This window comes from Panthera tigris, chromosome B4 (assembly GCF_018350195.1).
Source record: "Panthera tigris isolate Pti1 chromosome B4, P.tigris_Pti1_mat1.1, whole genome shotgun sequence".
Lineage (NCBI taxonomy): Eukaryota > Metazoa > Chordata > Mammalia > Carnivora > Felidae > Panthera > Panthera tigris.
The window spans coordinates 46035991-46059252 of record NC_056666.1 but is presented as its reverse complement, the minus strand read 5'-3'; the positions used below and the strand labels follow the sequence as shown (position 1 = coordinate 46059252).

At 42.6% G+C, this 23262-nt stretch overlaps 2 protein-coding genes across 3 annotated transcripts in view; one reads left to right on the top strand and one right to left on the bottom strand.

The window, feature by feature from the left end:
- Positions 1-237: 237 nt before the first annotated feature.
- Positions 238-5382, bottom strand: CDKN1B (cyclin dependent kinase inhibitor 1B). Its single transcript, XM_042991790.1, has 3 exons — positions 4409-5382; positions 3706-3835; positions 238-1608 (listed from the first exon to the last, which is right to left on the bottom strand). Exons 1-2 carry the CDS (start codon positions 4881-4883, stop codon positions 3714-3716), a joined length of 597 nt encoding a protein of 198 aa, XP_042847724.1. The 5' UTR covers positions 4884-5382; the 3' UTR covers positions 238-1608; positions 3706-3713.
- Positions 5383-21919: 16537 nt separating this feature from the next.
- Positions 21920-23262, top strand: part of GPR19 (G protein-coupled receptor 19) — a 40865-nt gene continuing 39522 nt past the window's right edge. For both annotated transcript variants that reach the window (XM_042991788.1, XM_042991785.1), the window contains exon 1: positions 21920-22656. The gene's annotated coding sequence lies outside the window, so the exon portion shown is untranslated. The remainder of the gene's footprint in view (positions 22657-23262) is intronic.

Sequence of the window (23262 nt, the reverse complement as noted above, 5' to 3'; positions counted from 1 at the left end):
GATTTGACAATCTTATTTATATGAAAATGTGGCTTTTCCACTTTCCACGTCTAAAGCTTTGTTCACTCATACAGAACTAAGTGGAAAATACTATCACATTCAGAACCACACAAACATCATCTGAGATGTGGGCCTAAATTATCAAGATATTTGCCACTTCATATTATATTTGTGTAAATACACCCATAATGCCAGGTCAAATACCTCAAAGCTTAGTAAAGCACATTACAGTTCAACTCGATAGCTATGGAAGTTTTCTTTATTGATTGCTTGATGTGTAACAATAATTGGCATCTTTTTCACACATTACAAAAAATTATACTTGGCTCAGTATGCAACCTTTTAAGCATAGCCATATTATTTAACAGAAGAAGGGAAAAAATCTATTCTACCCAATACAGCATTTACAAATGCACAAAACATGCCACTTTGGCTTGTATATGGTCTAGATTAAAAAAAAAAAAAAAATCTCTTTTTAACATAAATAAGTTAGTATAATTTTTCAGTGTCTTTACAGAGTTATGTACACAGGTACACTTCAAATGGTTTTGTTTCATACACATACACAGGCAATGTAAAAATACTGTTTAAAGATGTAGTATCCATTTCAGTAATTCCACGTATGCTTTTCTCTATATGCACTTTCCTTTAAAAACACCATTTCCTTGGGGCAAATTAACAAATAAAATGAGAACCTTTAAATTAAAATTATTTCATTATTTTTATGTGAAGTTACTGAAAGATGTTTAAAAAATATCCAAGGTATTAGAATTATTTTGACTGTGTCTACACAGCTCAAAGTCCAAAGAAAATTAAGAAATCTTCTCAGCAAACCTGATAAAAATTAGATAGTTAAATCTGAGCATTTAGAACTCCCCCATACACCCCAGATATTTGCCCAGAATTACCTGAAAGGATTACCTAACTGCTGAATAATTAAATGGTAAATTCCAATTTTAAGAGAAACTGAAGGGGGGGGGGGCGGGGGGAATAAGAGGATAGTTTTTTGTTTAAAAAAAAAAAAAAAAAAGCCATTTGCCACTACATAACGGAATCATCAGAGCTCCCAAATGATAAAAAGCTTCATGTACAAAAAAATTAGCAATTATTTGCAACCAGTGTTCAAATTTGGATTTTTTAAAAATGAATTATCAGTTTTCACTGAAAGAGACATTACATCTTTAAAGAAAACAATTCAAACCCTTCCCCAAAACTGCTTCTCTTCATGCAAGTCAAATATTTTTCTCCTTGCTCTAAATGGAAGCAAGCTCTTCAGAACCCCCCCCCACGCCAATTCCTCAGCCCCACCCTGCCGTCCCTCCCCCCAAAGTTTATGTGCTACATAAAAGGTAAAAACTATATACACAGGTAGTACAATGAAGCAAATAAGGAAAAACCTAATTGCACAATGCTACATCCAATGCTTTTAGAGGCAGATCATTTAAGAGTGCCTAAAATTTTAGTGTTATTGTGTTGTTGCTTTTCAGTGCTTATACAGGATGTCCACTCCATGGAGTCAGAGATATGTATTTAAAATTTTTAATTTATATCTTCCTTGCTTCATCAAGCAGTGATGTATCTGATAAACAAGGAAACGTGCTCTTAATTCTGCAAAAGAAACAAGAAGAAAGAATTAGGAGAAAAAGCACTAGAATAGCATTACCAATAAAGTACAGGAATTATTTCGTCACTGTCTTAGTTGTGAAATACCTGAGCAATGGAAAAGAAAGTGTGTACTAAAAGCTGATGACCATAGTCCTCTCCATCCAACGTTTCCTTCACTGGATTTTTTACTTTTCTCCGTGTTGTTTATTTTTGTTTAGAGGAGTGGGATCTCAACAGTGGGGAGATTTGTCCCCCAGGGGACGTGTGGCAATGTTTGGAGACATTTTAGGTTGTCACACTGGGGGTGGGAGGTTGCTACTGGCATCTGTTGGGAAAGGCCAGGGCTGCTGCCAAACATTCTACTAATGTACAGGACAGCCTCCCACAACAAAGAATTATTCAGCCCAAAATGTCAATAGTGCAGAGGTTGAGAAACCCTGGTCTAGAGAATCGGGGTCAAAGACAGTGAGAAAGAAAGGAGAATTAAGAAACTGTAACACTTAAGAGTATCAAAGTTTTCTAAATTTGAAAAATAAGTGGAACTGTAACTTATAAATGCTCTCCAAAGAAAATTCTATTAACTTTTTTTTTTTTCAAAATATTCTTGTTTCTCAGTCATATGCAAAATATACACAAGAATGCTTTTGAGGAGGTCCTTACCACTATTTCTAGTATTCTCTGAACTGGCAATGTTTACTAACAAATGCCTCTCTCTATGTCAGAATGGGACCAGATCAAAATCCAATAGGTGTGATTCACTGTGGCTCATCTGATGAGCTAAGCTTCAGGTCACAAACCACAAGTCCCAAGCTGCAGGTGGCTTCAGAAAATTTTTTTCATCCACTTTTCCCACTTTGTATACAGCTGTAATATAGAAGTCCTATAGTGATATTTTGTATAACCTTTGAAAAATGCCAGATGTGTGTGAAGAAGTCATATATATGACACTATGATTTAAAAACACAACAAACTTGAATCTCACCTTAATCTCTAGGTTCCTTTATTTTTTTTTTATAAATGAGGATTTTTAAAAGCCAGGATCAACATGTACTAAAATCTTTTTATGTGCTAAGCTACGAGTGCATTTGGGGGGCGGGGGGAGAGGTCACGGTTCTTATCAGTAAGAAGTTTACAAACTATTAACATATTCACTTTGATCATTATAGATAGCCAATCCATGGTAAATTGAGGGCTGAATTATTCAAATTAGCTGTCCATATTGACCAGATTTTAGTATATGGAAAAAGTCTCCACTTCTCTTCTGTGGGGTAGACCTGCCCTTGCTGGCCCTTATGACTATTCACGGTTTCCCCTAAAATATCCAAATCATCCTGTTATAGCACAATTAGCATACACATGCTGACGTGTTCCTGGATTGCTTACTCCAGCAGAGTTAATTTAACTTCTGCTTTGTGACTTCGGAAGTTATCATCAGAAATTCTGTAGGAACCTTAGTATTTTTGAGGTTTCCAGTTTGGTTTTTTTAAATACACAGGGTTCCTTTCTTGTTCCCAAAACTTGTAAGAAAACAGGGAAAGCGGCAGTTTATGAAAATGACAAAAATAAAAGCATGTAACCATTGGGTTAACCAAATAGGAACCATTTGTACCTAACTTTTCCCTCAAATTTTAATCATTTACTTGCCATTTTCCCCACGTATGGCTCGAAATCTGTTACAGACTCAACTTGAATCCCTGGGAAATGAATTCTCATGAAGTGAGACTGGGGCATACCCCAGTTCTTGTTCAGAAGAAGTTAAGAACCTACTGTTCCCCAACATGTTTTGGTGGGATTCACAGGGAATTGGCCTTCTATCCATTGGGCCTTGGTCACAAGTACTTGCCGAGGACACTTGGTCTAGTCATTCCATGTTTCAAGGGAAAATTATGTCAGGACGTGGAAAGCGTGAAGCACCACAGTACCCCGGAATCCAGTGATGCCCCAGCTTTTCCCGTTCCTATTTTTTGACCTCACAAAATATAAACAAAAACAAAAACCCACAAACTCTATAATCTGCCAGCAACCACTAAGATCAGGTTATCTTGGGGTTTGAAAGCCCAATTCGGGATGTAAGTTACTTGCGCCTAGCCATCAACCCACCGATGAGTTTACGTTTGACGTCTTCTCAGGCCAGGCTTCTTGGGCGTCTGCTCCACTGAACCCGCGTTCGGGGAACCGTCTGAGACATTTTCTTCTGTTCTGTTGGCTCTTTTGTTTTGAGGAGAGGAATCTAAGGGCAGGAGGGAATTTTAAAAAGAACACACAATCTTTATTAGAAAAACAATGGCTGACAGAAGTTGGCACAATAGGTAGGGGATGAAAAACCCACACCTCCACCCACAATCCTGGATCCGTCATTCCCAGTGGCCTTTAAGGGCACAGAATGAGGTTGTTTTCACATAACAGAAAGTGTATTCTACGCCCCAAAGCTCTCTGTCCATTGCGAAGACGGAGGCCGTGGATACACATCCCAACGTTGTCACAGACCCACCGCGGGCTAGCGGGGAGGAACTGCCATGTTTTCGGTTAGAGAAATTATCAGATAATACCATCTCAGGCTCCTGACTTAAAAATAATAAACAGGCAAGCAGTCAGCCGGATAGCATTTAAAACCCAAGATTAGGCCACTTCGCTCCCCACAAGCTAAATCAGAATATGCTACAAAAGTAAGTAAATAAATGAATAAACAAACAAACAAACAAATGAATAAATAAAAAGCTTAGGTTAAGACCCTCAAGCAGGCAAAGCGGTGCCCCGGACGGACGGACAGACAGACATTTTCTACTTGGGGAAGGGTCATTACCATCTGTAGCAGGTCGCTTCCTTATCCCAGGGCACTGCTCCGCTAACCCCGTCTGGTTGTCCGATGTATCAGTCTTTTGGTCTACCAAATGTGTGTCCTCTGTGTTTGCCTGAGACCCAATTAAAGGCACCGCCTGGCGGTTCCCGCTGACATCCTGGCTCTCCTGCGCCGGCACCTTGCAGGCGCCTTTGGGTGGCCGCGGGGGTCTGTAGTAGAACTCGGGCAAGCTGCCCTTTTCCACCTCTTGCCACTCGTATTTGCCCTCCAGGGGCTTGTGATTCTGGAAATCAAAATTCCACTTGCGCTGGCTTGCCTCTTCCATGTCTCTGCAGTGCTTCTCCAAGTCCCGGGTCAACTCTTCGTGGTTGACCGGGCCGAAGAGGTTCCTGCAGGCAGAGGGCTTGGGGTACTCCGCCTGTCTGGCGTCCATCCGCTCCAGGCTCGGGCTCCCGTTAGACACTCGCACGTTTGACATCTTCCTCCCGGGTCTCTACGACCGCCTCGCGCGCGCTCTCCGAAAACAAAACTGAACAAAACAAAACGCCCCGACCCAGCCCGAACCCCTCTTATAAGCCCTGCGACTGCGCTCCGAGCCAAGAGAAACAAACACGGACAAGTAACTGCCCGAGCGTCAGGGGCGCGCTGGCTCTGGGGGAGGGGTGAGGGGAAGCCCCGGCCAGGCAGCCGAGAGCCGCCGCCGATCAAGTGTACCGGCGAGCGGGAGGGCGGGGAGGGGAGGGGAGAGGAGAGAGGAGGGGGGTGGCAAAGCCAGTCCAGGTCCCGGGCTGCTGCGAGCCCGCGGGTCCCGCCAACCGAGCGGCTCTCCAAACCTTGGCGGCGTCGGAGTCGCGGAGCGGCGAGGCTCTGGGGACAGGGGAGGGGGAGAAAAACACCCCGAAAAGACGAGCCCCCTTTTTTTAGTTGCCCAATATGGCGGTGGAAGGGAGGCTGACGAAGAAGAAAATGATTGACACCGCAAGTCTATTTAAACAGAGGAGGAGATCCATTGGTTGCGGCGCCGGGAGCCGCCCCGCCGCGGCTGGCAAGCCCGGCCTTAAGGTGGCCCGGCGCGTCCCCGCCCGCGCGCGCGCGCGCCGACTCCGACAGCGCCGCCCGGAGATTGGCTGGTCGCGTGACTGCCGGAGGTGCGCCGCTGCCAGCAAACCTGCTCCGGCTGGCCTCGGAGAAATTAAAAACGAGACAAACAAACTAGCCAAACGGCCGGGGAGCCGGGGAGGGGCGGGGGCGGCGGGACCTCGGGTTCAGGTCACCGCGCTGCGCTGGCTGGCGCGCCCACTCCGCGCCCGGGAAACCGAGGGGCTGGATCAGATGATCTCCAAGGTGGCTGGCGGCTCGTTTTACGCCTCGGTGGCGATCGTGTTTTCCCGGCACTCGCCGGGCCGCGGGTGCGGGCCACTGGGGGCGGAGGCGGACAGTGGGAGTTCTGCCCCCAGCTGGGCTCTCGCCGGTGGCCCCAACCTCTGGCCCTGCGGGGCTGGGGGCGGGGGAGCCTTCGCCGAGGGCCTGGGAGCCCCCCTGCCTGGGTGCCTCGGCTGTGGGTGAGCAGTGGTTAGCTCACCCTTAACCTAGAAGTCTCTGCTCTTCTGGGGGGTGGCGGGAGGTTGGGGAAGAGGCCAAAGCGAACGTGGGCGCAGCATTTGTAATCTAGTCTGAACCCAAGCTCTCTCCCTCAATAAAAATAAGGATTTCAAGATCAAAAACTCGACTGGTCTCCCAGGTCCCTAATAAAACCTGTAGCTGTCTCAGACACAGGTTTCAAAAGCGAGGTCACACCCCTGACCCAGGTTCTTGCTTCCCGAGCACATTTAAGGCCACTGACATGGGCTGCGTGTGGGAACTAGTCTCCTCTTTGTATTTTTCACTTCTTTCCCGGGTTGTAGCAGTTTCCTCTACCTGAGTCCCGCCGCCAAATACAACAGCTCCTTCCTTCCTCCACCTTTCCCTCCCACTAGATTCACTGCTACAACCCACCCAGAGCAAAATTTAGATGCAAGTGAATGCCTTTACATAGCTACAAATCATTGAAGGGTGAAAGTAATCTGAAAGTCCAGATTATGAAATGATTCATAAAACCACAGCAACCCTGTCCTCACTTCTGATACTATTATTTGGGCGTTTCTCTGCTCCCCGTTACAACTTGCAATTATCTTTCAACATGATCCTGAGCAGGATGGTGAGAGTTAAAGATGTATGGGGAGGGCTGTCGTTTCTGAGACACCGGACTCCACCACCCGCCCATACATATAATCTTGGTTTGGGTCAAAGTGGATACATTTTACTGGAAACTAATCTCCTTCACTTCTAATAGTACACAGCAGCAATGTTTTCTTACGCATCTATGCTACAGATGAGTTTGATTTTTAACTTTTCTTAACCACGTATTGTTCCAAAGTGTGTTCCACTTTGTGTGCCTGCCTCACCTCGGCACTCCAGAATGTAAGAGCTGGCAGGGACCTTCAGAACCCTGTGGCTCAAACCCTTTCTTTCCACCACTGAGGAAATTGAGAGCAGGAGAGGTTTCCTGTCCAGGGACACACATCCAGTAGACGGCAGAGCCAGGTCCCCTAACCCTCAGGCTGGTTCATTTTCTCTTTCTTTCCTTCCTAATGGTTCAGGTTTTGCCTGGATTCGCCTGTGCTGTAGTCTGCAGATCCTCCTCTCTTACAAGGGATTCAAAATGGCTTCTGCTCATTCCCTGGGCTGCCTGCAGATGTTTCCTAGATGTGGCCTGTGGTCACTGATATTTATATGCAGCTGTCACTGGCCTTTGGTATCACTATGCACTAGTTCAACTAAAACGCAGATTCCAGAAGGCCAAGGGTGATGATACCCAAGAGAGCAGTGAGAGAGGCAGTGCCCAAAACTAGTTTCAAAGTCAGGACTTTCCACCTGATTGACAGAAAATATTTCACCTGCGATCCACGTGAGAGGTCTCACCTTTATTTTTGTACACCTAAGGAGCTATACTTAATTTCCTGGATTAGAGAAGGGGGGAGAGGGACAGGAAAATTAGGGTAGGCCTCAAAACCATATTTTATACACTATTCCCGGAATTATATCACTGTTGACATTTTAACATAATTGCTAGACTACCCAGGAATTCTGTATTATACATAAGCATAAATCCACATGTATAAATACACAAACTACCACATAGATGTAAAAGGAGATATTCTAGAGTATTACAACATACCACAAGAGTTTGATTTTATTCATGGAATTAATATCTTACATAAAAGTAGAAAATTAATATTTCTCTCCCCTACACACCCTGAATCTTTCTTCAATTAATATGTGGGAGCACCATTTTGTTGCTTTGTTACTCTGGAAGAGTAAATGAGTCACAGTCACGCCACCTTAAGAAAGGCTGTGCTTAAATCGACCTTGCTGCGATCTGAAAGCGTTTTGGTTACAGGCAGGGCACCGGAGATCGGTAAGGCAAATAATGAGTAGTAGCGACGAAGCGTGAAAAAAAATACTATGGAGTCCCCAAGGGAAGAGGGAACGCGGAGATCCGAGCGAGCGCCATCCTCCTTGCGGAAAGTGGGCGGCTGCAAAAGAGTAAGCCAGGGTGAAAAATTTCAGAAAAACACTGCGAAGGCGGAGCTTGGGTAGAAGACAGAAAGTTCCCCTCGCACTGCTCTAAAATGGGCTCTGCTTCCCCAAGACCCAGAATCTAGTCCTGAGCCGTGTTTTTGTCGTTTTCACCCCTGACGGTTTCCTACTTAGAGCTGAGAAGTGTCGCGTAAACCAGCCAAGATTTCTGTGTCCTTCACAAACTGACACAGAAGCAGACACCAAAATAACTTTAAACACCTGCGTAGTAGACAAGGGTCCAAACGGGGTGGTAGGGCCAGCTCGCCTCCTAGATGCAGTCCTAGGGGCAAGGATGGGGGGTGGGTACTTGGGCAGCCCCGAATGTTTCTGCGAAAGTCCGAGTTTCCTGGCCCAGTTGCCCCTCCCACCACAAGTACGAGCTTTTAATCCTTCCTGGACGATGTTGATAATAAGGCAGCTTTCACTCAATTTCACTATCCTCCTAAACCCACATACTTTTACAGTTTGAAGATTTCACGGTCATCTGTTTCTGACGTTTGCATTCAACTTAACAAATATTTATTAGGCCCCTTCCATTAATTTGCTTATTCTTTTTTTCTTTCAACAAATAGTTACAGACTGCCTTGGATATGCCAGGCCTTATCCTAGGCTCTGGGGATAGAGAAGTAAACAAACAGATTTAGACTAGGATGAAGCTTACTTCTAAGTAGGGGGAGGGGAGACAGAAAATAAACCCCAAAATACATGACTAAAATACATACTATGTAAGGGAAGTGATACATGCTATGGAGAAACCCTAAGCAGAGGAAAAGAAAACAAAGGGTTTGTGAAGTCCCTGTGCGAACAGAGTGGCAGAGAAATGCCTCATCGAGAAATTGGCCTTGGAGAAGCTCAGAAGGCTTGAGAAAGCAAGCCGTGCGGGTAGCTGGGGAAAGGGTATCCCAGTAAAAGGAACAGCAAATGCAAAACCCCTGATGTGAGATCTTTGTCCGATGTCTTCCAGGAACAGCAAGGAGCAAGGGGAGAGTGGTAGCAGAAACTCAGGTCGTACAAGACCATGTAGGCCTGTGTGGAGTTTTTATCATGGGAAGCCACTGGGACACTAGGAAGTTCTGAGCAGGGGAATGATGTGATCTTACCGTGTTTAAGGTATTCCCCATGGCATTATTCTCAGCAGCAGTGGGGGTAAAAGGATGACTTAAGTCACAAAGCCTGCCTTTAGGGAGTATACTTCATAGGTGTGGGAGGCCACCAGGTGCACAAAAAGCTACAGAGGTAGAAGGCAATACATGGAAGAACAGAAAGAGGAAGTCTTCAAGGAAGTGTTCAAGTCAGTTCTTGATAAAATGAGAAAAATGTCAAGATTATAAGGATGTATTGGTGGGGCTGGTAGTTGGGGGATGGGATCAGACAGTTGGCAGGCCATGGATGGCATGCTGAAAAAAAATCTGTTTATTCAACAAGCAATGGGAACTGATGGAGCTTTTGGTGCAGTAAATAATGTGATCACTGTCCAGGCTTGTCTCTTGAACAAGAGCAAGCCTGGGCCCTGAGAGACAGTGTCCAGGGACAGAGCTAAATGGAAAGCTGGGTAGACAGCCCCATTATGGTGTTAATCCTAAGGAAGCTGGTTGTTGGGCAAAGTGTAATGTGAGGCAGGAGGGTAGAAGCATGGACCATGAGACCAGGATGAGAGTATTTGGAACAGAAGGTGGGAGGCAATCTGGCATGATCACCTGAGCTACAGAGGCATAGCTCTAGATGCTTTGTATGTGGTGACTACAGCCCCCAGAGTAAGTGGAGACGTAAGTGTTAAGGGGCCCAAACTGTCTTGAACAATCAGATCTCTGTATTAGGAAGTGGCATCTGACAAGAGTAAAACATGGGTCCGATGAACCTGGAGAGGCTGACTCAGTGAGGTAATTTTGGAGCCTGATTGCAGTTGTTCAAGCAAGAGACACAACAGCATTAAGCAGGGCTGTGGAGGAGGAAATGAAATGTATAGAACGAATGTAGGATTGCCTCGGTAGTTAGAAGGGATAAGGAGATTAGAGAAAGATGGAGAAATGGAGGACAACTTTAAGGACTCAAGCTTGGGTATTTCAGAAATACTGTCATTAACGAAGAACAGTAACACAGGGGGTCAATGTGACACAGACTGCTAGCTGTCCACCAAAACCCATTCTTTCTCCCTTAGTATCAGAATTATAACTGGGCTGACAGCTGCCCAGCCACAGTAAATTTCCCAGCCCCTGTGCAAATAGATGTGGCCTTGTGGATTAGGTATTTCCCAACAGAATGTAAGAAAAAGGGATATGTGTCTTCCCGGCCTAGCACATAAAACCTGTCACATCAACCTCCTACTTCTGCCTCTCTCTCTTTCCTTTCCTATGGGCTATGAAGGTGAATACTACCGCAATTTTGGAAGCCACATTTTTTTTACGTAAAGCTCTGCACCCAATGTGAGGCTTGAACTCATGACCCCAAGATCGAGTCACATGCTCTACCAACTGAGCACCCCTGGCAGCCACATGTTGAAGAACATAGAACTACATCAGCCTGGGTCCCTGGCCTGACTTGAGAAATAAATAGATAGATAGATAGATAGATAGATAGATAGATTTCTATTTCGTTGAAATTTTGGGTCTATTTGCTATAGCATTTTGTAGTCAATTCTAATTAACGTAGAGGGGGAAATCAGGGAATAAGGAATAGGGAAGATTCAGAATTTGATACAGTCAGTGTGTGCATTGAAACTGGATCCCCCGAGAAAAGAAAGAGAGGCTGTGTTCCTTAAGAGGGCAACAGAGGGGCGCCTGGGTGACTCAGTCGGTTGAGCATCTGACTTTGGCTCAGGTCATGAGCTCGTGGTTCGTGGGTTCGAGCCCCACGCCGGGCTCTGTGCTGATGGCTCAGAGCCTGGAGCCTCCTTTGGATTCTGTGTCTCCCTCTTTCTCTCTCTCTCTGCCCCTCCCTTCTCTCTCTCTCTCAGAAATAAATAATAAACTTTAAAAAAAAAAAAAAAAGAGGGCAACAGAGATGGTATTAGAAACACAAATCTGAACCATAATGTGAAGGGGTGTCATGGTTGGTGGGGCTCTGTAAGACCCGTCCATATTTACAAATATGCCATTAACCATATGGCCACATCAGATACTTTGTTACAAAGGTATGGGAATAAGGATGCATGTAGCTTCTCGATCCCTTGATGTCTATGTCGCACTTGAGGTGTGCAACACTGTTTCTTCACTGCCCCAGGCTCTCTTCTCAGAAAGTCTGTCCTCTTACTTAACCTCTTCTGCTGAGGGACAGCAGATTATATGACACTGTTCCCATTCTGATCCTGAAGTTGACCAGATGAGGGGAAAGCAGGTGTCCTATCTGACCTAAACTTGGCCAAATTCCTCTAATGAAAATTTGGAATCAGGTCTCAGAAACCGGTTAGTAAATTGTCAGTCAGAGATTAATAAAGTGATGCAGATTCAGAGTTGAAAGAGTTGTTTTAAGAAAGGAATCTTCAGGGTGCCTGGGTGGCTCAGTCGGTTAAGTGTCTGACTTCAGCTCAGGTCACAATCTCACAGTCTGTAAGTTCGAGCCCTGCATTGGGTTGTGTACTGACAGCTCAGAGCCTAGAGCCTGCTTCAGATTCTGTGTCTCCTTTTCTCTCTGCCCCTCCCCCACTCACACTCTGTCTCTCTCTGTCTCCCAAAAATGAATAAGTTTAAAAAAAATTTTTTTTTTAAAAAAGGTATATTCAGGAGGCACCTGAATATCTGACTCTTGATTTCAGCTCATGACATGGTCTCACAGTTCATGAGATCCAGCCCCTCCTCAGGTTCTGCACTGACCCCACAGAGCCTGCTTGGGATTCTCTCTCTGCCCCTCCCCCACTGTGTGCCCCCCCCCCCCCCGTAAATAAATTAAAAAATTATTATTTTTTTATTTAAAAAAATTTTTATGGGGGCGCCTGGGTGGCTCAGTCGGCTAAGCGGCCGACTTCGGCTCAGGTCATGATCTCGTGGTCCGTGAGTTCGAGCCCTGCGTCGGGCTCTGTGCTGACAGCTCAGAGCCTGGAGCCTGCTTTGGATTCTGTGTCTCCCTCTCTCTGACCCTCCCCCATTCATGCTCTGTCTCTCTCTGTCTCAAAAATAAATGTTAAAAAAAAATTAAAAAAAAAATAAATAAATTTTTATGTTTATTTATTTCTGAGACAGAGAGAGACAGAGCATGAGTGGGGGAGGGGCAGAGAGAGGGAGACACAGAATCCAAAGCAGGCTCCAGGCTCTGAGCTGTCAGCACAGAGCCCGACGCAGGGCTCGAACTCACAAACCGTGAGATCATGACCTGAGCCGAAGTCGGTCGCTCAACCAACTGAGCCATCCAGGTGCCCAATAAAAATTTTTTAAAAAGAGCATTGTTATAAAAAAAAAGAGAGAAAGATATCTTCAGCCCACATGTGATGGAGATGCAGATAATGATCTTCTGTAGAGTTCCAGAAGAAAGAAACGGACATGCAAAGAGAGGCAGTGAAGAGACCATGGGATTTAGGAAGACAGATAACCCTTAGCAACCAAAGACTCCCCAGGTTCTGGATCCTGCAACTCATGAGGTTCCTCTCCCTGGACTTAAGTTTTGTGGGACATCCCTATGTTTATAAAACAATTTCCCCCTTCTTTTCCAAGCTAGTTTGTTATGGGTTTCTGTTGAACCTGAGATGTTCCTGATGAACTCAATGGTTTACATATTTGAAAGCAGCTTCTCTGGTGTTACCACATTTGGCCCTTATAAGACAACCGTTACGAGGCCAATGCTATCATGTTGTCTTTCAGATGAAGTCCTAAGATGGAAGGCTGAGTGTTCCAAAGCTAAGGAAGAGAGTGAGGAAGGTACTAGAAGGAGCATACCTGTTCTCATGAAGCAGAGTCCAGAGTCCATGGTGACGATACTTGAAGAAGATGCAAGGACTCCATAAATTTTATGACTGAGGCATCATTGCCTTAATTTACCTACAATGCACTACACTTCCCCCCATCTCTGGGGGAAATGAAAGTTAAATTCCTGGAAAGAAAAATAACATCTTTGAAAGAAATTGGGTTGCAAGAAGGGTATCAAACTGATATGGTGGGGTCATTCTTTAAAGAAAAAAGTGCATCAAGCATTTCTGCTTAGAGAAAAATCTTCATTTTCAAGTAAAATATGGTAAGCAAGGGCAGATTTACTAGTATTGCTGGTTTCAAAAGAATGGGAAATAAATAGAAAAACCTGGAGTCATAACCACATACCTGATTTACATGATTTATTTACCTGATTTATTCAGCTTCCAAGACTGGAACATAAGTGGCCAACTTCTGTGAGTAGAATATGGAATTTGGGACAATAAATATGTTCACCACCAATTCACTGTTTTCAATTACATTCTATTCTTTAAATTGAGAAAACATGATGGGGAAAACCTCCTTCGATTATGATCTGTATTTAATTTATGCAAAATTACACCTAAAAAGGGAGGGGAGTGCTCTTTTTCTACTCCTGATCACTCTCTGAATAATTATTCACATGAATATTTGTTCATTCCTTCATTCATTAAATTTTTAATGAGCCCTTACCAGATGCCAGCCTTTCTGGGGACACAGTGGAAAACAAAGATAGCCAAAGTCCTGCTTTCATGGAATTGAGCTTACACTCAAGTGTGAAAGGCAGACAATACACAAACAAATAAGCATAGTGTGTCATGTTGTTACAAGTGCTAAAAGGAAACAAACTACTTTAGGGTACAGAGAGTAATGACGGCAGATGCAATATTAAGAGGAAAGGATTCTTTTTTTTTTTTTTTTTTTTAATTTTTTTTTCAACATTTTTTATTTATTTTTGGGACAGAGAGAGACAGAGCATGAACGGGGGAGGGGCAGAGAGAGAGGGAGACACAGAATCGGAAGCAGGCTCCAGGCTCTGAGCCATCAACCCAGAGCCCGACGCGGGGCTCGAACTCCCAGACCGCGAGATCGTGACCTGGCTGAAGTCGGACGCTTAACCGACTGCGCCACCCAGGCGCCCCAAGAGGAAAGGATTCTTTGATAAAGTGACATTTGAATAGAGACCTGAATGAAATGAGGGCATGGACTATGTAATTTTCTATGTTCCAGGCAGAGGAAATAGCAAATCCAAGGGCCCTGAGGTAGGAATGTGCCTGGAATGGCTGAAGAACAATAAGGGAACGGTAAGCCAGAAATAAAGTAGGGCCTGGGAGGTAGGAAATGAAATCAGACAGTAAGTAGGAGCCCAGATTAAAGATTTTAGATTTTATTCCAGTCAAGATAAGCCATCTTTGAGCTGAGAGTTTTGATTGGACTTTGGCTAACTTTAATCACTTTGCTGAGTGGGAAGCACTACAAAGAAGCAAGAGAGAAGCAGAAAGACCAGTGAGCAGACCATTGCAGTAATCCAAAAAGGAGGTCATGTCATTTGAGACCAGAATGGTGGCAGTGTAAGGAGAAAAAGGATAGACTTGATAGATGTGTTTTTAAAGACACAGCCAATGGGATTTGCTGAAGGATTGGAAATAGAGCGTGTGCATGAGCGAGAGGAGTCCATAATGATGCCAAGGCTTTTTGGCCTAAGCAACTGAAGAAAAGTTTGGCTATTTACTGAAACGGGGTGGGCTGAAGGATGGACGAATTTTGCTTTGTGTTAAGTCTGAGATATCCATAGACATCCAAATGGAGAGGCTGAGTAAGTAGATGTATACATGAGTCTGGAATTCAGGGGAGAGAGGTTTGTGCTGGAGATACAAATTTGGAAATTTTCAGCATTTAGATGATGGGACTAGAAGCCACAGGACCAGATAAGATCACCAAGGGAGTTTAGACAGAGAAGAGAAGAGGCCTGAACAGTAAGAAATCAAGGAGACGGGGAGGATCTAGGCAAAAGAGACTGGAAAGGAGACACTGATGGAGTAGAAGAGAGCCTAGGGAGAAGTGACCCAGAGAGCAAGTTAAAGAATGTGTCTCAAGGAAGAGAGAATTACTGGTTCAAATGGTTCAATTGCTGCTGACGAGAAATAGGACTGAAGACCTACCACTAGATTTAGCCATGGAGGTCACTGGTAATCTGGACAAGAGTAGTTTTGCTAGACTGGAAGATATGAAAGCCTGACTGCTATCTATCCACATGAATAAAATATGCACACATGTACCTAGTCTAAGCAGAGGGTAGCTAGGTTCTAATATCAGGCATCAGTCTGGAAGCAGGCCAGGGGTGGGGTCTGAGCATTGGCAGATGGGAAGTAAACACATTATAAGGGTGCCTCCCATTGCTTACCTGCCCTACTTATTTCTTTGTATGGTTTCACAAGGCTTCCTTCAATATCTTTTCTTAACTTTCCTAAAAATTATCACGTCAACAAACTTCCTTAAACCTCTTTGAAAGGAATAGCTTTGGGAGCCTGTGCTAAGAGAATTAGTATGGAATTAGCTTTGCTTGGGAGTCTCATATTTCAACTAGCTAGTGTTCTGCATAGAAATTCATTGTACAACAGCATCTTCTGTTCCCATCATAATAGACTGTCTTATTTACCAAATAAACAATGTAAGGCTCTAGTATAAATTCTTGGCGTATCAAAAGGGCAATGAGTTGCATTTTTATTTATTTTTGACAAAAAGCCTTTCCTTACTCTGTCATAATGGTATTCCACAAACCTCAATAATCTGCTTAGGATATTCCTGTGTCAGTGGAGTAATTAGATCGCCAGTGTCAAATGCAATTTGTTACCTTTTTCCTTAACTCAGGATTAGATTTTCTGACCTAGAATGTTTCAGAGTAGTTTTCCATCTCTTCCTTTATTGAAGAAACAGAAACATCCAGAATAGTTAGGCCCTCTGTGGCCACATGAGGACAGAAGAGGGTAAGTAATAAGATAGAATTCCCCCTCCCCCCCCCCCCCCCCCCACAGCATTCATCAGGCAGGAATGTAATTGACCTGCTGCGCTATTTAAACAGCACAGGAGGGCAGCACAAGGCCAGAACTGTCAGCCCTAATCCTGCAACTATGCCAAACCACAACCATATTTGTAATCTACTTTTTTTTTTTAATGTTTATTTATTTATTCTGGGGGAGAGAGAGAGAGACCGAGCGCATGAGCAGGGAAGGGCATAGAGAGAGGGAAAGAGAGTATCCCAAGCAGGCTCTGTGCTGTCCGTGCAAAAAAACCCAACTCCGGGATCCATCTCATGAACCGTGAGATCATGACCTGAGTCAAAATCAAGTCAGAGGCTTAACTGACTGAGCCTCCCAGGTGCCACTGTAATTTACTTCTTAAAATGCATACACAAGAGTTTCAATCCCCACCAAATTTAATTGAACTATAAATTTACATAGATCTTATTAAATGTTTTCAGATTATTTTATGTATTAATAATAGATACATTACTCACACAGTGATCTGAATTTAACTTTTATCAAAGCAGAGTGTTTTAATAGCTATGCAATCAAGGTAAGTATTATAACCCTTAACAAGTGAGGAAGTACAATAAAGATAAAAGGTGACTTATCTATGGTCACACACAATTAGGCATAAGGTCAATGTAACAACTTAAATCTGATTCTTTTCTACTAAACTTAGCTCTTTCAGAAAGTCAGCCTCTCCAACATATAAAAACGCATGTACTGGCTCCATGACATATTCACCTTGAATTCAGATATAAATTGACAGCCTTTTTTGTGTCTCCAGTGAGGCCAATTCTTATGCTCTAAACAAAATAAATGCAAAGTAGATAGCACCCAATAGGTATTAGTGACCAATATGCATGATTCCAGTATAGCTCAAAGAGATACCTCCCACTGCATTCTAGTAGGGGTCCTAGATATGGTAGTTATGGAACCCATCAAGTCTACAGCCCCACCAAAGGTTATGGCATGGGCTCCTGACCAAGAGCTATGGTTTATAATGGGGCCTGATACAGAGAGCTCTGCCTGAAAGAAACAAGATGGTAATTAGCTAAGTCAATCTTATACTTTCACTCAAGATTTAGAACAAGGAAGTATAGCAAGAACCATAAGGTCATGGTGAAAAGAGAACAGACAGATGCAGAGAGAAGACATGTAGGGACCCTGTAGTCACTATGTGCTAGAATGACAGGCCATGGACTTCCTAGGCATACGTGTCTAGAATTCCCAACATCCCAAATGAACTTTTGATTCCTGTTTACCTGGGACCCTTTCAAGGCCCCACAGTTTTGGCTTTGTATTTTCTAAGGACTTGGCAGTATGGCTAAGAACATGTGAACACACATGCACACATATCCCACACATTCAAGGTAACAAACGGGACTGTTCCTCACAACCAAAAGACTATATACCATCACCCACAGATATTCTTCATAATCAATATAAACCCACATTTAATCCCAACCAGGGTCACATAGAACATATGCTTATATGATCAAAGCTGTACTTCATTCACTCAGTATCTGTTGATTACTTATGACATGTCAGGCATTATTTGAGTGCTGGAGTTACAGAGAGAAATAAACAACAGAGACAAATAAGGCAAGGTCTCTACTTGAGGGGCTCCAAGCTCAGCAGGAAAGACATAGGAAGATTATACAAGAAACAAATTATACAAAATTTGGAAAAATTGTATACCGATTGCCTAAGTGGTAGATTCTCTTTTGCTTGTTCATCATCCTGATAGGGCTCTTCTTTTTTTTTTTTAGTATATGTGCTGCCGAAGCGAGCACTTGATAGGGCTCTTCTATCCAAGTCCAGTTTATCAGTTAACACAGATTTGTGTCAGCATATTGTACACCCAAGTGAATAGTTGAGAACAGAATTAAATCATCATTCTTGAGTGCTTTGCTCATTGGGATGTAGAATGGTGTAATTAGATGGACACGGTTAATAATTACTAATTTCATCATGACCATTATTTAACATGAGTGCTGGCTTCTCAGGAGTTTAAATGTGGTTTGATGTTTTAGATTTAAGAGTTAGACAACCCTTGGGGCACCTGGGTAGCTCAGTTGGTTAAGTGTTCACCATCTGCTCAGGCCATGACCTCACAGTTTGTGGGTTCGAGCTCTGTGTTGGGCTCTGTGCTGACAGTGTGGGGCCTGCTTGGAGTTCTCTCTCCCTCTCTCTTGCCCCTAGACTTCTCGCGCACACACACACACACACTCTCTCTCTCTCTCTCTCAAAATAAACTTTAAAAAAATTCAACAAATATTTAAGTGTGTGTAATTTTGTGAACCATAATTACTAGAGGAATTTTGAAAAGTGAACAAAATACAATCACTACCTTCAATGGGGGGAGTTTTATTCTATATATACAAACAAAGAGACAATAACATTAATGCAAAGCCAAATATGTGTGCTTTAAAAAGATAGTACAAGCAAAGTGTTAACGAAGTTTTTAGAGGAGATCAGGGAAGGCTTCAGAGGTTGCTTTTGAAATGGGTCTTGAAAACTCAATGGGTTTTAACTAGAGGGGGGGAGTAACTGAATTAATCAAATGGTACAGTTTATTAAATGTTAACTTGGTAACTTGAAGAGTCATTTTATTTCCCCATTATTGTTTATTGTCCCTGTCCAAGATAGCTCACAAATTTACCAATCCTTTAAAAATATAGGAAATTCTGTCTTCGTTTTGCCTACTGACAATCTTATCTCCTACCATAAAAGCTTTATATGCTAGATATAGTCATTATTAGCACATTGCAATTGGTAAATAGGGAAATAATGTCAATATAACTCAGAAATCACGTTGGTTCATGGGGCACCTGGGTGATTCATTCAGTTAAGCATCTGACTCTTGGATTCTGCTCAGGTCATGATCTCACAGTTCATGAGTTGAAGCCCCAAATTGGGCTCCATGCTGCTGCTTGAAATTCTCTCTCCCTCTCTCTCTCAAAATAAATAAATAAACTTAGAAAAAAGAATTATTAAAAAAAGAAAAGAAAAAAGCAGACAATTTCTCGGGAATTCCTTTCCTTAGGATAAATAGAGGTTTGGTAGCTTCAAGAGTCTTTCAGTTTTTCACAATAGTAACTTATATGGTGAAACTGCACAGTGTAAATGAAAGTATAAAAGCATTTTCTCCTGTGTGTGTGTTGGGGGGGGGGTGCTGATTGAGAAGGCTAAATCTTGGATCACATATATTTTTTAATGTTTATTTATTTTTAGAGAGGGGGAGGGGCAGACAGAGAGGGAGAGAGAATCCCAAGCAGTCTCCACACTCAGCAAGGAACCCAACGTGGGGTTCGATCCCATGAATCGTGAGATCATGACCTGAGCTGAAATCAAGAGTCGAACGTTTAACCGACTGAGACACCCAGGCACCCCTTGAATCGTATTTTTAATTTTGATGAAACTGCTTTTAGTTGGAAGCAGCATCCTCTAGGACCTACATGTTACAAGAGGGAAGCCCATGTCCCAGGGTTAAAGGTTCTAAAGAAATGCTATATAATAGAAATATGAGACACACATACAATTTTAAGTTTTCTAGTAGTCACATTTTTAAAAAGCAGAGTAGAAAGAAACAGGTGAAATATTTCAACATATAATCAACATGAAAACTATTAATGAGATATTTTACATTCTTTTTTTCATACTAAGTCTTTGAAATCTGCTGTATATTTTACATTTACAGCAAGCACATCACAATTTGGATTAGCACATTTATTTTTATTTTAATTTTTTTTTGGATTCATACATTTAAATGCCCAAGAGCCACACATGGCTAATGGATACCATATTGGGCAGTATAGCTTTAAAGGATGACTGTGAGGTTGAATACAAAGGCCAGTGGAGATTTAATTGGTATTATTTTTTATTAGCATAGTAACTTTTATTGTCCTCAAGTAACAAAGTTGCGTAATTTTGAGGGTCTGCTCCTAAACCTATATTTTCTCTAAGTCCTGTTATTTTTTAGTACATCACTTTGAAGAACCTTGTTTTCCCTGTACATGGTTTCTTAGCCTTCCTCTCAGCTATGGGTAGTCATATGATACAGTTCTGAGCAATGTAAAGGGAAGTCTGTTAAGTCACATGGGAAAATGTTTCACCCTGATAAGAGAGAGGCCACAAGGAGAAAGCTTACCTAGCACCCCCCTCCCACCCCAACCCCCACCCCATCCCGCCATATCCCTTTCTTTTTGTTTGGAACATTTGATAGAAGAACATGATGTTTGACGCTATGGCAGCCATCTTGTGACTATGATAGACGAATCTTTAATATGTTGAGGATGGCAGAACAGAAAGGCATCTTTCCTTATCGGAGATTAAAATGCAATGAAGCAGCTAGCCATGCAAATGCGGGGGTGGGAGGGAGGTCAGAGCAGAGTCACCTAGCAGAAGGGTGCTTCAGCAGAGAAGATATCCTCAATGGGCATTGCTTAATATTCACAACTGAAGTTCACCCTTTTTTCTTCCATTTCCACCCCCCTCCCTTGCTAATCAGTTCCTTCTGATGAGAACATTCTTGTAGGTATGACAAGAGTGCTAAAATCACTCCCAACACTGAAGAGTGGAGAGTTAGAAGCAGAAGCAAAATTTCCTTGAAGTCCCTTATTTTATCATTAAGGTTTCATGCACAAACACTGCAATTTGGCTGTTATATAAGTATTTAACACTTAAAAAAAATTCTTACAGTTTTCTATCCTGAAAAAGATTTCCATCACTCAGTTAATAAGATCATATTCTTTTGATTCAACCAATTTTGAGTAATTGGTAATGCATATCAGATTCATTGTTCATCAATTTCTTATGTGTCTTGAGGTCACAATAATTCAAGAACCCAGATTCACAAAAATACGTGGATGAAAAATGACAACAGTTTTTCACTGCTTTATAGTGTCAGGGTAGTTACAGGACACACTGCCCAGAATACTGCTAAAAAACTTTTTTTGTTTTAAATTGTATGGGTAGCTTTTTCAGCTGCCGATTGTGGAAATTTTGGTAAGTCTATTTCCTGAGTCATGTGACAGACTGAATGGATAACCAACCCACTAATGACTTTCTTTTACTCATCAAAGGATTTTTTTCCGGGAACAAAGATGAAACTTTATGTGACCACTTACCAGTGTTACACTAACATTTTTATCACATGTAAATGAACGAGGAGCCTCAAAGGATTCACAGTTCTTTATCAACTCTTCATCCAATTCCCATACTTAATTTTCATTAGAGCCATCTCATCTAGTGCAATAAAAGTATTCAGTTTGTTTTACAGTTGTTGATTGCCTTGACAAAGTAAGCGAGCCGTCTTTATGACTCAGTCTTAATCATTAAGGTGAACAAAGAATCAATTCACCTTATCTACATTTCTTTTCCTTCATGAAGAAAATGTCAATTCAATCCTGGCTTCGAAAACTGGTTATCACCTTCCTCAACCAAATAAGTGTACTTTTAGATAACAGAGCAGGATTTTGAAGTCACTTCTGACTTTGGCACAAATTTGCTTTAAAAGGTAGAGTATCCAAACTAACAAGATTTACTAAATTTTACTACCATTTTGAACATAGAAAAATCCAGGGGCTAGCTTTTTAAAATGGAGGTTCTATGTGAACCTTGCTGGAAACTGTCCAAAGCCTTCAAAATTTGGCCGCACCTGCACACATCCATACGTTTTTCTCTACTTAATTTCATGCTACCTAAAAATCACACTTTCCTTTCTAGAAATTTTCTTCTGTCCCAAATCCAAGTCTTCAAATTCATCATTTAAAACTTAACAAATAGAGCGCAATAAAGTTGCCAAATTACTAACATCTATGTTTTTATAACAGTTCTAAGATTCGGGTTTAGCTCAATCTACCAGTTATGTAAGTTTGCATCTGAGCACATTAAAATGCATCGTTAGAAATTCTTCCATAAAGATACTTAAAAAAAAAAAAATCAGCTTGCCTGCCTTTTTTTTTTTTTTTTCTCCCCAAACAGATCCAGTCATAACATTAAGTTCCACCAGGTCTTCTCATTTTTTTCTTAGTATCACAGACTTCTAAACCATCTGAAACGGATTCCGAAGGGAACTTAAAACCACCTTTTAACATTTGCTTATTGGTTTGTGCTTTTGATGGCTATTGCTTCTAGAGTTACCTCTCTTTTTGGTTTCTAAATTTGCATGGCTGCCTTTTGACTTTGCTTCAAAAGTCAGTCTTAATCCTGAGGCATTGCTCGAGCAAGACGGCCTTGGGGCTAGGTTTATTTGCATCTTTTCCATAACAGAGCCCATATTTTAAATATGTACCTAAATACTACCTGAGCTTTTGGATTTACTGTTGCTGCCTGTCACTTCTCAGTAATGGAGAGAGTGCTGCTGTCACCTTCGTCACGTTCATTCTAAAGCTCTTCCACGACAGGTCTGACAAGGCAAAGATTTCTAACTTTCAGGGTTTTCATTACCGTTCGTATTTTCGCTAGTTTCGGAATTACACTTAAAATGGCCTGTTCTTAACTTCCAGTCCGCCTTCCTGACTGAAAACATGACTTTCAGTATGAATTACAGATCAAGACTAAACGCCGGCGCCCAGGAAGCGGGACAGAGCGGTCGCCCGAGTTGGTAAACAAACGCCGCGCAGGCGCACTGACAGCAGGAGGGTAAAGCGGTGGCCTGGTAGCCAATGGGGGATTTTTCGTATAGCGAAAAGAGGAGAAGCAAAACAAAACGCTGCTTCTTGAGGTGATAAACTGGTTGGCTTTTTCTACTTTTATTTATTTCTGGCTTTGGTTCCTGAGTGTCGCAGCCTTGGGGCCTTGCAGAGAATTCCGTAGAATACCTCGACCCCCGAGAACTGCCGCTAGCGTGTCAGCTAGTTATACCGGCTTCATTTGTTCTCGCCGCAGTTTTGATCTTCTGTACACAACACTAATCCACCCGGCTTGGGAGGGTTTAAAAAAAAAAAAAAAAGGCCTCACAACGCCGCACAAAATTTGCTATTCTTGGGCGCTTCCCCAAACAACGCGAGATCTGCCCGAGAGTAAAGCGGCACTTCCAAGGGCACGATTGCGCATGCGCCTGACTAAATCCTTTTTCGCGGGAACAAGGTTTGAAACTTTGAAACTTTCTGTGGGTTAGTAGTAAACCAAATTTGGCCCTCCAGAAAGGTCCGAGGGAGTCAAGCACACACCGCTATGTTCTTCAAGATTTTGCAGTCATAACTCTGTATGACTGCGTAGTCGTCCCTTCTTTCCCTTGTATATTGGATGTGAATTCTGTGTGAGAGGAGGGTTTCAGCGAATCCAATAATAAAGGAGTGGGCGTGAGAGAGCGGATCAAGGTTTTAAA

Coding starts and splice junctions, on each gene's coding strand:
- CDKN1B (XM_042991790.1), bottom strand. CDS start 4,883: ATGTCAAACGTGCGAGTGTCTAACGGGAGCCCGAGCCTGGAGCGGATG. Junction 3,836..4,408: donor GAAGCGACCTGCTACAGATG/GTAATGACCCTT, acceptor TCCTGCCCTTAG/ATTCCTCTCCTCAAAACAAA.